This window comes from Leopardus geoffroyi, chromosome C1 (assembly GCF_018350155.1).
Source record: "Leopardus geoffroyi isolate Oge1 chromosome C1, O.geoffroyi_Oge1_pat1.0, whole genome shotgun sequence".
In the NCBI taxonomy this organism is placed as follows: domain Eukaryota; kingdom Metazoa; phylum Chordata; class Mammalia; order Carnivora; family Felidae; genus Leopardus; species Leopardus geoffroyi.
In genome coordinates, this window is record NC_059328.1 from 11841820 (window position 1) to 11857608 (window position 15789).

Here is a 15789-nt window from a genome sequence, read left to right on the forward strand (position 1 = left end):
AACTCCCCTGGCCAGTAGACGGGAAATGGCCATCTCTGTGCATTTCTACTTCGCATAGACTGCCACCTGCCAGAAAGAATCCTGGCGTCAGCTCCCTCCCCTTAAGGTCCCTGCCCCATCCCCCCCCCCCCCCCCGCCACCCCCGGGCAGTTGTCTCACCACCTCTGCCTCTTTGTGTTGGAGAAGTAGGAGTCGTGGGAATCCCTGCCTAGGAATCTGTGAGCAGAGCAGGGGTCAGAAGCCCTCTGCCCAGTGCGAGACCTAACACAATGGGAGTGCAGAGTCTAGTCTCTAGGCTGGGGACACAGGGTTGAGATGCGCCAGTTGCTAAAGCCAGAGAGCCCATCTCCCCACAAAGCTCAGCCTGGGCTGGTGTGTTCCAGCCAGATGAGCACCTGAGGGGGGCCGAACGGGTGGGAATCAGGCACTGGGAGCCGCTAGGACACCGACTGGCTAAAGACCTCAAGCGAGTTAGGCGGGAGTTGCCTCCGCGAGGAACTAGGGAGTCAAGCGCCCCGCCCCTCTGCGGAAGGCCCCGCCCCTCTGCGGAAGGCCCCGCCCCGCCCCGCCTCTCCCGGCTCGCGAGGAGCTGCGGTCTGGGCTCCTGCAGAAGTCCCGCCGCCGCTTGGCCACGTGTTGCTGCAGAGAGTTGCTCAGGCGCAGGCGCCGCGGCGGCCCTGCAGAGCGGTCCGAATCCAGGGTGGGTCGGGCCTGGGGGAGGAGGAGGAGAGCAGGGTGACGCGCGCCTGGCAAAACTCGGCGACCCGGCCGACCCCTCCCCACTCCTCTCATTTCCTCCGCGTGGAACAGGAGCAGCTCCCAAGGCGCGCTCAGCTTGGCGAAGTGCACGGCGGGCCAGAGCCCTGGGCCTCTTCCCTTGCGACCCTGGCTGGGAGGTGGCAGATCCCGTTTTGTGCGAGGGTCCTTTCCGGCCTGCAAAAGCGCCTTGACGGACGCGTTTTCGCGTTTGAAATTCAAATGAGGAGGGAACTAGCACCTCCGTGTATAAACGTGGATGACGCTGAGCAGGCCGGTGTCCTAGAGTCGTGGCTGCTGTTTCTCGTGTATTGGGCATCTCCAGGCCCTGGGCTGGGCGCTGGACACACTTCGCCCGCTTCAAGCATCACAGACCCTCTGGGTTGGGGGTGGGGGGGGTGGGGCTGACACCACGGTAAAGCCCATTTTACAGATGAGATGCTGAAGTCGCTCACGCAGGTCGAAGAGCGTATTAGGGGAGCCCGCGCTCAGCCTCGGGGACAGAGCCCGCGCTGCTCGTTCCCGCCGCGCGCGCAGGTTCCGCTGGCACTTACAGTGTCAGGGCCACTGGGGAATCGCAACTGCTGTGACCTCCACCCCACGGGGTGGGAGGGCAGTTGGGAACTGTCTGCCTCACTTCCCTCCTGGGCCTATCAGTCCCAGCGAAGCCGGAATTAAAGGAAATAATTTGTGCTGCAGCAAGAAGGATTGGGTTTAGCTCCAAGGCGGAACTGCCCATTGCAAGAAATGGACGAGAGATGCCACGGGATTGTTCGGCCGAGGGAAGAGGGGATTTAAGAGCGGGATTGTGGGTTGGCTGCTCGGGCCTCGGGGGACGTGTCTCACCGATTTCGGTTATCCTGCCGCGGGAAAGGTTGCCCCCGGAGTCGGAGGCACAAATGTTGACGCAGGACGCGCAGAGACGGTCGTCGTTGGGGTCCTCGTCCACGGTGCCATCACCGTCCTGGGCACAACAGGACGGGAGGGAGGGCGAGAGGACCGGAAGCGGTTACTGGTGCCAGGAGCTTCTCCGTTCTCCGTCGCCCCTGCTGGGCTGCCGCTCGGCCCGCCCACCCCTGGCTCAGTGTGCATCCAACCGCCCTGGCGCAGTCGACCGGTCTCCCTCCTCTCCAGCCCAACCGCCACCACTACCATAAGAACAACGACGAAGAGAACAACCGCCATTTATTGTGCCCTTAACTTGGTGCCTGGCACAGCACTAAACATTTCCCACACATTTAGCTACAATCCAGAGAAATGCGTGCTACTGTCCTCTTCATTTTACAGATCAATGAGTGCATGGGAATTGAAGTGAACGGCCCAAGGCCCCAGTTCTCCCTCACCTTCCTTCTGGACCCCCTCTCCACCCCCAGCCTCAGTCAGTCCTCTTTGCTCCCAGAATCCACCCCAACTTTCTAGAATAGAGTTGAACACCAGCTTCCTCCATCCCCACTGCCCCAGCCTCTGGGTCTGAGGTCACAGGGAGGGAAGAACCTTCACCACTTCCCAGCTTCACTCCCCATCTCCTGGTTGGCCCTCTGGGGGTCTGGCCCCAACCTGTCCTAACCTCTGAGCCCCCCTGCCTCCATCTGGGCACTTCCCCACCCCCCCCCCCAAGCCTGTGCCTGGCACAGGGGCATCACAGCTGGCACCAGGCTGCCTAGGGAGTAAGGAGATCCAGGGCAAGACCAGAAAGCCCCAACTGGAATCTGGACTCAGCCAGGGCCCCGGAGGCCCACCCAGCAGCCTTTGCAGGGAGGGGGGATTCCTGCAGCCCCTTCCTATCCTGGGGCCAGCTTCCTCACCTGGGGTCCTCCCTGCTCCCCAAGAGGCCAGCCAGCCTAGGCTGGCAGTGAAGAAGAACTCACTTAACAGCTCAGCTCAGCCGGACCTGGGAAGCTTTGGGGGCGGGGTGGGGGGTGGAGAGGAAAAGGGAAGGAGAAGGAGGGGCCAGCACTGCATTTCCCCTCCTAAAGACAGCCCCAGGCTTCACAGTTGGAAAAATTGGGAGGACTGGGAGAGGGCCTGTGAGGGGCTGAATCCTGAAGACTGCATTAGGGGATGAGGGGGAGGGATGGTCCAAGGGAGGAGAATGCTGAGGGCTGAGAGCATCAGGGCTGCTTCGTGGCTCTGCAACCTTGGGCAAATGCTTGTCCCTCTCTGGACCTCAGCTTCTCTGTCTTAGTCTGTTCGGGCCGCTATAACAAAATACCACAGACTGGGTGGCTTATAAACAACAGAAATTTATTTCCCACAGCTCCGAAAGTGGGAAGTCCAAGATCAAGGCTCCAGCAGGGTCCTCAAGGACCCTCTTCCTGGTTTATAGTCTGCACTTTCTGTGTCTTCATTGGGTGGAAGGGGCTACAGAGCTCTGTGGGGTCTCTTGCGTAAGAGCACGAATCCCATGCGTGAGGCTCTGCCCTCTTGACCTCCCAAAGGTCCCTAAAATACCATCACATTAAGGATTGGGATTTCAAAGTATAAATTTTGGGGGGACGCATTCAGACCATGGCACTCCCCATCTGTAGGCTCTGCTGAGAGCCTGTTTAGGGAAGGAAGAAACAGTAGTAGATCCTGACTCTGGGAACAGCAGTGGGGCCAGGCCACAGCAGAGCTAACCCCCACCCTCGCCTCAGGAAAAGATGATGGCTCCCAGCGGCTTCCCTCCAGAGCCCCAAAGTTCAGTGGCTCCAGGGCCCTCCAGGACCTTTTCCCAAAGTCAGGGCCCACCCCTGACCCAGTCTGGGGCATCATCACTACCCCTTCTTTCCAGGGAGCCTCAGGGCCCATGGAGGGGTGGGGTGAGTGGAGAGATACTTGCCCTGAACTGCTGTGAGGCTTAACCTAATGGAGGAATTTGGGGCACCAAAGCAGGGAGAAAAGATGGCCTTGTGACACTTCCCCGCAGTGGCCCCTCCCTCCAAACCCTGAGAGAGGAGCTTTATCTGGAGCCCAGACCCTCTCCCTGGATAACACACCCAGGACCCGCTACAGACTGTGTCTACAGACAGCTACAGCTGTCCAGAGTTTCAAGATGGCCCGAGCAGAGCTTCAAACCAGGTGGGAGGGCCCCGCTGAGGGCCGTGAAGCTGGCTCGAAACCACACGCGTGTGTCTGCACGCTCTTCTCACTCCCTTTTCACGTGGCCCTGCCCAGGGAACACACTGTAAGTGCAGTCACCTGCTATTTTGATAATGGCTCCCAGCTCTGCACTGCCACGGAGGAGGCCTCCCGGATAAGCAGTCTGCTAAGTGCTGAAGGGACACGGCGGCAGGGCTCGCAGGGGCACAGAAAGTGGTGCTGGGAGGGCAGGTGGCCGGGCTCCCGGTCCCAGTCCCCCTGGCCTCCCTACCTTGTCCTTACGCAGGAAAACAGCAGAGAACTGTTTACCTCCTTGGTTTGGGGGGAAGATGGGTGACAGGGTGATTCTCTGATTGGGGCAGGGCTAACCAGGAGAAAACTGGCCTGCGGGTACAGAGCAGGGACCCAAGAAGGATGCAGTAGCTTCCTTTCTAGGGGAGTTTCAAGCCCAGAGATAACTGGCTGGTGCTCACAACACAGGCACCTGTAGCTAGAGCATCACATTCAGGCCCAGAGGTGACCTTCACCGGGTCCCACTCCCAAGCTTTGCTGTTGCCTCCCGGGTACGGTCTACTGGAGCTAAGAACGGAAAAGAATGGGCTGGGCCGGCTGCCTGGAAGCAGAGCTGAAGCCTGCAGGGGACAGGTCTATGGCTCAGGAGCTCAGGAGCGGGAGCCAGCCCACCGGCTGTGCCACCATGAGGCTTAGGGTCCCGCACAGGGACGTTCTTTCTCTGGGGTATGGGACAAGCTCAGGACTCAGCTCTGAACCAGCACTGGTCCTTTAGGCCCTGGAAGGGGTGACCGACGAACCTGTGGGTGGTGCCCAGGGTAGCAGACATGGTAAATGCCATCAGGCAGGTGGTCAGTGTGCCCAGGAGGGTGAGCCCGAGTGGGTTATGTATGAACGTCCTGCGTGTGCCAGCAGGGGGTGTGTGCACATGGGTGGAGGGCGGTGTTTTAGGCCAAGGGCTGGTATGTGTGAGCATGTGATCATGCCTGTGAGGATTGGTATACAAAGCTGCCAGGGCTCCCCTCTCAAGAGGCGGCTCCAAGGGTCTGCTGGCTTTGGGGGTCACATATCTGGGCCCCCAGGTCCTTCCAGCTGGCTCAGACTCAGGCCAGGCCTCAACCCAGGGTTCCAACCAGGGGGTGTCCGAAAGTATAAAGGTCCTCTGCATCAGCACCACCCCTCCCCCCACCCCATACTTTAGCCTGCATTCACGAGTGTCTCTGGTGGATGGGGCAGGGGTGAGACACAAGAACGGGCACATTCCCTCACTTTCCTGCTCCTGCACTTGCTGGTTTCCCACAGGGCAGAGCTGCCAAACAGGGCACCTCACTCCCTGACCCCACCTGGTCCAGTCCCTGGCCCTGCCCAGTGAGCTTTCTGATACCCCAGGCTGGCGGGGCCCTGCTTCCCAAGCCTAGCCTGACACCTTCATTTTCTTTCTTTTTTTTTTTTTTTTTAATTTTTTTTTCAATGTTTATTTATTTTTGGGACAGAGAGAGACAGAGCATGAACGGGGGAGGGGCAGAGAGAGAGGGAGACACAGAATCGGAAACAGGCTCCAGGCTCTGAGCCATCAGGCCAGAGCCTGACGCGGGGCTCGAACTCACGGACCGCGAGATCGTGACCTGGCTGAAGTCGGACGCTTAACCGACTGCGCCACCCAGGCGCCCCGACACCTTCATTTTCAAGAAAGGTACTGCACGGAGGGCTCACCCCCTGAACATGAAGGTGGACTACATTTCCCAGCCTGCCCTGCAGCTCTGTGTAACCATGTGACTGGGTGCTGGCCAATGGAAGGTGGGCAGAAGGCACACCCCCAGAGGCCAGGTCCCGGGAAACCTCCTAGGTGACCTTCCACTAGCAGTCACTCCCCCTCTGCTGACTGGATGCTGATGCCCCAGGGCAAACTGGGAAGCCATGTGTTAGAGACCTCAGAGTCAGGTTTCATTCAGCAGAGCCCCCAGATCCCTTCACTTCCAGCTGAAGTGAGGCTGAGCAAGGAAAACACTTCTATAGAGTAAAGCCACTGAGATTTCAGGGTTTATCTGATACAGCAGATGGTGTTGCCTCAAGGAATACAGGCTCTTGATTGAAGTCACTTGGGGTCCAGGGCCTGGCTGGGATGCCCCCCCTTTCCAGTCGCCCTTTCTGGGAGGACAGCAGGTGGGGGTTGCGGGAGAAGCTTGAGCCCTAAGGTTCTGCCCCTATACTTCCTCAGTTTCCAGAGCCCAGACCCTCCAAGGCGGAGGGAGAAGGCCAGGGGGCCCCCGGATGCCCTTAGGCCACTGACGCACAGAGCTTCGTGTCCCCACCTCACTGCTGTGATTTCTGCAAGGAAGGTGCCTCCTCGTCCTCCTGACAGGCCCCTCTGGCCAGTCCTCAGGATAAGGTCAACGTTCCTGCCTCAGCCTTAGGACCTGGTCCTGCCCTCTGCCTTGGGTCACAGTTGGGAGTAGAGATCAGCTGGGGGAGTTCTCTGAGGTGTCGGGGAGCAGGCCAGCTGCCACCTGGTCCTGGTGCCACAGCTGTTCCGCCAGGCCGTTGAGCACGTGGGCAACGTCGGCCAGCCCAGCCCACCCATCCAGTGTGCGCCCATCTGCCAGCCGCCGCCCCGGCACACTCTTCACCCGCAAGAGGGGCAGTTCCCAGGCCTGCCGGAAGGCTGTGAGGTCACGCTCAGGCACATCAGTGTGCATGTACTGGTCAAATCTGGAGGAGGGTCAAGGAGCCTGGCCGGGTGTCTCTGCTTACCACCTCGTCGCACCCAGCCTCAGCCCTCTTCCCCGGAGCCCCATCCGGTGGGGGCTGGGGGGGGGGCGGCTGCTGCAGCCTTTAAGATACTGTCCATGGGCGTGGAGCCCACAGTTAGGCAGAGGCAGGGTCCCTGATCCCCTTGCTCTGTGCCTTGCCAGGTGTGGCCTCAGACTGTCCTAGGGGCCACCCAAAGGATACTTGGAGCCGATGACCATCCTGACAACACCAGGGGCGTCGCCTGCTACTCGGGCCAGCTGTCCAGGGAGGTCTTCAAAGGAGGCACGGTCGGTGAAGGAGAAGAGGAAGAGGAAAGCATCTGTCTTCTCCTTGCAAGCCTGGGGAGGGAGAAGCCGATGTGAGGCTTGTAACCAGGGGGCCAGAACCTCCGATCAGCCGCAGGGCCCTGAGAAGTCTCAGCAGATCCCCTCCTTCCACAGGCCCAGAGCAGGGACTGGCTGGCCCAGGACAGAGCTGGGGCTGAGACCCGGTCCCCACGGCCAGCTCAGCCTTCTCCCACCCGGGGCAGCACCCCCAGGCCACACCCAATTCTGCCTCCTGCAGACCGGGCAGGTACTCAGAAGCCCACCTCAGACAACCAGCTCCTCCCGGCCCCTCCCAGGCCCACCTGTCTGCTCACCGGCAGCATGTGGTCGAACTTTTTGAGTGCAGACTCCCCGCAGTCCCAGAACTCAAAGCGGAACATGACAACACGGTCACTGGCCTGCAGTTTGGCTGGCCAAAATACCACGGTGGTCTGGATGCCTGGGGGAGGGTCAGCTATTCAGCATGGGAGAGGAGGAGTGGAGAGGGGCCAGGGGCCAGGAAGAAATAGGAAGAAGATACGTCCCCGGTGGGTCCACCAGCTTGGTGCGGGAAAATTCTCAGGCTGATGGGGGGAAACCGAACTGCTCTAGAAGGGTCTCCAGCCTGCCAGAGAGATGCAGCCCCAGCCCCAGCTATGACAAAGCAGTTCCACTCGTACGTACGAGGGGACCCAGACGTACTGGATGCTGGAGGATCCAGTTGCAACCGGCTGGTCAATCAGCATCCAACGGAAGGAAACCGGAAGAGAAGATCGGTGTTCCCTGAGCACCCATCTTGTGCCAGCTCGGCGCAAGGCATGTTACCAACACGATCTCTAGTACCAATCCCACAATACACTGGGGTTGGAACTATCATCTCTGACGAATAGAGGAGCCAGTGAAACGCCTTTCCAAGGTTGCGGAGTAAACGATGGGTCAAGGGCCAGTCTTTCCTCCACCCCAGGGAAGGCCTCCAGGGACGCACTCACCAGCGGTCTCATGGTGTACCACGGGTACCTCTAGGCCAGCCAGCTTGGCCACCAGTGCTGTCTTGCCCACGCCGCTCTTTCCAGACACGAAGATCTTGTAGCTGGCTGTGTCAATGGCCACGGGTGGGGGCAGCACTGGTCGTTCCAGCAGCCCTGGGACAAGAAGGGAGCCAGGTGGGGTCAAGAGGTCAACCTGCGCTTGCCCCATCAGACCCATCAGCTCTAAGGGCTTTCTGGTGCCAGCTATCCATGGTTCTCTATACTCGGTACGGAGGCCTGGGACACAGGCAGGGTCCCTGGATGAGCTCTGTTACAAACACCTGTGTTCTGTTAGGTGCACCAACGCCCATTCCAAATAATACCGAATTACTTTTCTTTAAAGTTTGATGCACGAGGGGCACCTGGGTGGCTCAGTCAGTTAAGCGGCCACTTTCGGCTCAGGTGGTGATCTCACGGTTTGGGAGTTCGAGCCCCGCACTGGGCTCTGTGCTGGCAGCTCAGAGCCTGGAGCCTGCTTCGGATTCTGCGTCTCCCTCTCTCTCTGCCCCTCCCCTGCTGGCGCTCTGTCTCTCAAAATAATAAGTGAACATTACAAAAAATAAATAAAGTTTGACGCATGAGATTGTTTTTATTGATACTATTATCACCTGTTCGAGATTTCCCACATGTAAAGGCAAGGTTCTTCATAATTCTTTCCTCAATGGAGAAATATCAGCAAAAATATTCTGTTACTATAAATAAACTTGTTAGAATCAATACACTGAGATCTTTATGAATGCTTTTAGTTTGCAAAAAAAAAAAAAAAAAAGGTCTGAATTATGATACATGCATAGGCTTAGCATCTGAAAGTCCTCAGCTGTGGGTTGCCCTGTCATTCTATGGTCTTAAACCTCCTGGTGCTTTGTTTCTTCTGGCCAGAGCTGAGCCCTCACAGCAGATGCCAGGCCCCTCTGCTGACCTGTCAGCGCAATGCTGGGTGAGGTGGCTTCATCCTGGGAGATGTGAATGTCTAGTCTTTGAGACTGTAGGGTATGGAAGAGGCTTGCCTCTACTTACCAGGCTGGGTCTCGGACAAGTCTGTAAGGTGTGCTGTTGAGGGCAGGCGGGAGTCTGTTGTGCAACATGCCCAGCAGAGGGCCTGGCACAGAGGTAAGAACTCAATCAACAGCCTCTCTGGTGACAATGTTCTTGGCAGGGTTGGGGCTGTTTCCATGCTCCTGGCTCTGATGGTGGAATTCGCTCTAAGGAGATTCGGGGGCCCCAGGGATAGGGCTTCCAGGGGTCTCCAAGGTTGAGGAGTGTAGTAAAGCAGGCCCTCACTGCCCTACCGGTTTGCCACCTTCCCCACCCCTCCCAACAGGTGACACTGTTCTTCCAGGGGAGTGACAGGCTTGGGGGCAGGCACTTACCGAACACCCGTCTGCGGTTCTTGCGCAGGATGCAGGCTAAATACTCCTTGCCCTCGGCGCTCTCGTGCCAGTCTGGGACAATCACCGAGCCCGGGGCGGGTGGTCTGGCCATGGCCTGGCACCGCGACGGGGTAGAATGCTGAGTAGGGGAGGGGAGAGGGTAAATGTCCTGAGCTGGACCTGCGATCCCTCTCAACCTGCTCTCTGACTCTTCCTCAGAACCCCAGCTCCCTCCTTGGGGTGGGGGGGGGGCGGGCGTCATTTACTGCACCTTATTATTAGCGCTTATTATCCCCATTAGCGCTTTTGGAGTCCCAGTTTCCTTTCATGGTCCTGGGGGGTTACACACTCCCCGTCTCCCTCTTATTACCCAGACGGTGCAATTCCATAGTCCCTTCGTCCCCATACTGCCCCCTGGACAGCCATCGCATTATTGCCCCGGGGGGCACTTACACAACCCCCCTCCCTTGTCATCTCGGGGCAGGAGCGAGGGGTTTTACACAGCCCTGTTTCTCCTCTGCCTCCTCGATCCCAACTCCTGGGGCCACCCAGCCCTCACCATCAGAAGTCCCCGTCGGCGAACGGGCTCAGGCGGAGCTGGTCCCTTTAAAAGCCCACCCGCGCTCCCGCCGCCCAGACCGCCCGGGTTGCTTCCGCCCGGCCTGCGTCTGGCTTCGGAGCGCTCAGCCTGCCTCGGCGTCGGAGCTTGAGGCGCATGTGCGGAGGCTGTTGTCAAGGAGACGCCGGGGGCGGGACTGGCCCCTCTCTTGTCTGCCGCTACCACCACGCGGGGGCACCCCGGACGGGGCCTAACCCTCCGGGCCGTGGGTCCTTTCTATTGCTCAGTCCGATTCCCAGGCTTTCCTCCCAAAACTTGATCAAATCCCCCTCCTCCAGGAGCCTTCTCTGCCTCAGTGACTCAGTTTCTTCTTCTATAAAATACTATTACCTCCTAGGGTTTTTTTTTGTTTTGTTGTTGTTGTTTTTTTTATAACAGTGCTCAGCCCATAGCAGTGCTCAATAAGTTTAGTTAGTGTTGTTTATTATTATTGTGATCGCTCTATTAATTCTGCTCGTCAGAACCTAGAGATGAATTAAAACACCTATGGCTTCGTAAGTGGGGAAACAGCAGCTCAGAGAGGTTAAGGGACTTGCTCAAAGTCTTAAAAATGAGTCAGAGGGCCACAGGAATCTACCGGCCATTCATTTATTGATTCATCCCATCCATTCAACAAATAATTACTGAGCACCTATTATGTGTTCTGCCCGTTCTAGGCACTGGCAATGGAAAGACAAGAAGTACTACCCTTCTGCGGCTGACATTTCAGCACTGAGGCCATGAGCCCCCCTCCACCCTTCCAGCAATGGGCACCGACCTGTTACCAGAAGGTGGGGGTGCTCAGTAAATGCCTGTTAGTTGGACAGGATGCAGGTGGGTCCTTGCTGAGAGGTTATCTATTACACTTAATTTTTACCAGTATCTTCGGGCAAGTAGCACGAAGATTTGTCCTTCAAGTAGGAAAAATTTGTCAAGTAGGACAAATCACTGCTTTGTAAGGAATAATCTGTAAGTTAACCTTTATTGAAGGCCAACTCAGTGCCAGACAGTGGGGGCTTTACAGAGGTTAACTTCGTTTAATTCTATAAACAAACTTGTATGGGAAATATTATCATCTCTCTTTTCTTTTACAGGTGAGGAAACTCAGACAACATGATTATCTGGGGTCACATCACACAGCTGGCCAGTGGCAAAACTAGACTCAGAACCCAGGATTCTTGGACTCTGAACATCTGTTCTGCCAGACTGGGTCTCGTGTTTTTTTAAACTTTGTCCCCAGCCACTAGGAGGTCCCTTCTTAGTCATGCCGAAAGCAGCCAGAGGGCCATCAACCCACAAAGCATCGAGGTCCATTATGTCCGAGAGAGTAGAGGGGACGTGGCCGTATAAGACAGGGTGCTTGCTGTCAGTTGCTTCCACTGCAGCGAGGCGGAAACATAACAAACGAGCACTGATTTCTCCGGGATTCTGCAACTTGAAACCCCTGCCCACAGTCCCAGGCTGCTCAGCTCCCTTTCCTGCCGTTCTTACCGCACCTGCCCAGACTCAGGATTGGTCACGCTGTGTGGAGCGCCCTCTCTCCGTGGACCTGAAGTGTCTCCATGGCAGGGCTCAGATCTGACTTATCTCTGAGTTTCTGCACTTCATCGTTAGCCGTGCCCTGTCTTGGCTCTTGGAGGGCTTGGAGGGCTCGGGGAGTGTGAGGAAATGAAGCAGCTTGGCAGGATGAGCTTGCCACTTATCCTGGAGGCCAGATGTGAAGTCCTCTTGGACAGAGGGGGAGGCCAGTGATCAGAGGCTCTAGGGGCCAGAGGTTTTTGGGGGAATCAGCCTTCACCGCCCTCAGGAGCTCATGGAGAGGACACTTGGGGAGCATCAGGAGCCTGTTCAAAACATGGGTTCTTGGAGTCCATCCTCCAGAGACTCTGCTCTGGGGGGCCAGATGGGTCTGTAAGCTTGCATGTGAACACGGGGCAGTTCAGAAGTTGGGTTCTGTATCAGTCCGCTGCGGCTGCCGTAAGAGACTACCACAGACTAGGCGGCTTAAACAGCAGAAATCTATTTCCTCGCAGTTCTGGAAGCTGGAAGTCCAAAATCAAGTTGCCAACGGGGTTGGTTTCTGGTGTGGCCTTTCTTCCCGGCCTGCAGGCAGCCGCCTTCTCAGTGTGTCCTACAAGGTCTCATCTCTGTGCACACATACCCTTGATGTCTTTTCCTTTTATAAGGACACCAGTATTATTGGATTAGGGCCTTGCTCTTATTACCTCATTTAACCTTTATTACCTCCTTAAAGGCCCTGTCTCCAAGTAAGTCACATTGGGAGTTAGGACTTAGCATATGGATTTTGGCCGGGGGTGAGGGGAGTCACACACAATTCAGTCCATGGCAGGGTCCACAGACTTCACTTAGACGTCACTGCTGGTGAGAGAGCCAGTCAATGGTTAGAGCCTGGGAGTGAGGTGGTCAGAATTTCGTTTCAGAGGATGCTTGTGGACCATTTTGGTCTAGTGAGTTCTGCTGTCCTGTGCCCCCTCTGACCATTAAACTGAGTGTCCCTCTAAAGCAAAATGTTTCTCCTCTCAAGCCCTAAGGTGAAGCAGGTGGACCATCTATCTAAAGGCCCATATGGTGTAAAACTTTCTGATTCATCTACTCATTTGTTCATGGTTTGGTGTCCCCCATCTCCCAAATTGATTGAGCACCTTCTGGACAGGGCACCATAAGGCCTGGATGGGCAGACACACAGGCCTGAGGCCCTCAGGGGCAGGGGTGGGTGGGATGCCCAGGAGGATGAGTGGAGGAGGGACAGTCAGACTTGGGTGTCCGTCTCTTCTCTTGCCTGGACACTGCAGCTGTTTCCTGTAGGTTTCCCTGCCTGCCTTCTGGAATGCCACGGAGGCACCAGAGTCGTCTTTAGGCAAAGTCAATCCAGCAATGCGACACCCATGCTTATAGTTTTCCAATGGTTCTCACTGCACTCGGAATAAAATCCAAACTCCATGCCGCCAAGGCCATCTGTGGCCATCTGACCACCTCTTGCTTTCATTTCAACGGTCGCGCTTTTCCCCTTGCCCGATGCCCTCCAGCGAGCCCGGCCTTTTGTTCCCACACAGGACCTCTGCCCTCCAGTGTCCAACACCCAGACCTCCCTGCATCACCCCCACAACCTCCCGTGGATGGCTGCTTCACCTGCACAGAGGCCTTCCTCCTCCCCCACTCAAGGATTCGCCCTTACCCTCCGAGACTCACTCCTTCACGCCCTCCTGTTCTTGATTCTGAAATTTTATCTTTTAAAAGATTTTTAAGTAGTCTCTGCACCCAACATGGGACTTGAACTTACAACCCCAAGGTCAAGAGTCGCGTGCTCTACCAACTGAACCAGCCAGGCGCCCCTTGATTCTGAAATTTTAAATTTATTGTCTCTCTCACCTAGAACATAAGCTCCATGAGGCTAGGGGCCTTGTCTTTTCATTCTGTTATACCCCTGTATCGGTTTCCTACACCTACAGTAACAAAGTACCACAGACTGGGTGGCTTAAACAACACAAATGTGTTTTCTCAGTTGCGGAGGTTAGAAGTTATATATCAATGGGTCACCTGGGTGGCTCAGTTGGTTAAGGGTCCGACTTCAACTCCGCTCATGATCTCACGGTTCACAAGTTTGAGCCCTGCATCAGGCTCTGTGCTGACAGTTCAGGGCCTGGAGCCTGCTTCAGATTCTGTCTGTCTGTCTCTCTCTGCCCCTCCCCTGCTCATGCTCTATCTCTCAAAAGTAAATAAGCATTAAAAAAAAATTTTTTTTAAAGAAATACATCAAGGAGTTGGTAGGGTTGGTTCCTTCTGAGGGGCAGGAGAGAAGGATCTGCTCCAGGCCTCTCTCTTTAGCTTGTGGGTGACCATCTTCTCTTCACGTCTTCACATCACTTTCCCTCTGTACAAATCCGAGTACAAATTTGCTGGTCTTAATAAGGACACTAGTCACACTGGATAAGGACCCACCTGAATGGCCTCATTTTAACTTAATCACCTCAGTAAAGACCTTATCTCCAAATATGATTACATTCTGAGGTTCTGCGAGTTAGAACTTCAATATGAGAAGGGAGGGAGGCAGAGGGACACAATTAAGCCATAATAACCCCTACTAGCTAGAATATGTTGGACATATAGTAAAAACTCAATAGAAACGTGTTGGCTGACTGGCTATGGCTGCAGCTTGGGGAATGGCCTGAAGAGGGTGCCTGGAAGAAGCCACCAGTTAGGAAGCCCGGCAAACATTACAGGCACGAGTGGGTGAAGACATGTACTTGTCAAATACGTATGAGCACTCCCCGTGCCAGGCCAGACACTGGAAAGACGACTGTAAAGGAGATACAGACCCTGTCCTTGTGCATTCCACACTCCGCTGGGGACAATAATCCAATAACCAGGGAATTGCACTTATAAGCAGGGCGGGAGGGTAGATTAAAAATGTCCAGATTCCATTTAAATATAGGGTTTGGGACTGGAGCTGCCAAATCATCCCCAGGGAGGTTTTTTTTGAGCCTGGAATGTGCCAGGCCTGTGCTTGGCAGCAAGGTTGGTGTCCTTGACCCGGACAGCCTCATGTGTCACTTCCCTGCTTAAAACCCTCTAATGGCCTCCCACTGCACCTGGAGTCTTGTCCACACCTCCCTCCCCATGGCCTACAAGGTTCACTGGCACCCTCTGCCTTCACTCACATGCCCCAGGCACTCCGGCGTTTCCTCTGCTCCCTGAATTTGTTGAGTTCATGCCTGCCTCTGGGCCTTTGTTCCTGCTGTTTTCTCTGCATGGCTGCTCTTACATTCAGGTCTCAGCTGAAACGTCTCCTTCTCAGAAAGGCCTTCTCTGATGAGCCCAAGCCCATCACACTCTGTCACATCCCACTTTAATTTTCCTCGGGATACTCATCTGGAATGGTCCTGCTTAGCTCTTTCCACGTTTGCCCCTTCTCCCTCACCCCCCACTGAAATACCACCTCCACGGGGAGGGCCAGTGCCTGGCACACAGTGGCATTCCTCACTTGCTCCATGCAGGGATGAGTGCCGGCCTCCTCCCCCCTTGATCCAGGCAGCCACCAGGCGCCGCGTCCTCTCCCTACACATTTAACATCCTGTCCTCTCTTGGTTGCCACTGCCTGGGCCCAGATCCCACTCCCCCCCTGCCTCTCGTCCCCATCTCCAATTCATTCTCCAGTTCTGCCCCGTGCACTCCAATCTCACACTGACCTTCTCAAGATTCCGGAAGGGCTGGTCATAGTTGGATTTCTTTGCAAAGGCTCTTCCATCTACGGAAATACCCTTCTCCTTTCTTCCTCTGGCACTGGCCACAGCCCCTCTCACCCTTGGGTCTTGGGGTTCCCTAGCACCTTATCTGATTTCTCTCCTTCTACTGGAGCAAGTACAAGCTTTTACCTTGGCAGACTCAGATGTTTAAGAAACAGAGCTTTGTTTCCTGGCTTGATTTAATCTGTCTGCCGACATTTTAATCCAATAATTTCCTGGTAGGTAAACTTACATTCAATGGATTTCTCATTCTCTACTGTTTAAACTCCATCTCCTCGAGGTTATTTCTTTTCATCTCCCCCTCCTCCGGCCCTGGGGCTCATGTTCAGTGTGTAGGAGGTGTTGCCCAAATGCCAGGGAAGCATGTCTGTGGAGGGCACCCACTCCTTGGGTGTCCTCTGTCCTGGACCTTTGTGGGCCTCCCGCTACTGGGAGAACTCTATGCCATCAGTCTGCCATGGCCCCAGCTGTGCGGGCCTCTCCTCCCACTGTGGATTCTGCTCATAAGCTTCTTTCCCTGCTACATCTGAGGGGATGACCTCTGGTCAACAGATCCATACGGGTCACTCTGTACTGTCCTCAGCCCCAAACACCAGCCCCTCTGGATATGCCAGACCTCCCACA

General features: G+C 55.9%; 1 protein-coding gene across 2 annotated transcripts; it reads right to left on the bottom strand.

Annotated features, from left to right (window-relative positions):
• Positions 1 to 5876: 5876 nt before the first annotated feature.
• Positions 5877 to 10014, bottom strand: CPLANE2 (ciliogenesis and planar polarity effector complex subunit 2). Of its 2 annotated transcripts, none has more exons than XM_045475792.1 (6): positions 9863 to 10014; positions 9304 to 9442; positions 7895 to 8047; positions 7241 to 7365; positions 6802 to 6938; positions 5877 to 6558 (listed from the first exon to the last, which is right to left on the bottom strand). In XM_045475792.1, exons 1-6 carry the CDS (start codon positions 9863 to 9865, stop codon positions 6309 to 6311), a joined length of 807 nt encoding a protein of 268 aa, XP_045331748.1. In that variant the 5' UTR covers positions 9866 to 10014; the 3' UTR covers positions 5877 to 6308. The 2 variants fall into 2 exon arrangements, with proteins under 2 accessions (XP_045331748.1, XP_045331747.1); XM_045475791.1 differs by lacking the exon at positions 9863 to 10014 and adding an exon at positions 9757 to 9858.
• Positions 10015 to 15789: the final 5775 nt, after the last annotated feature.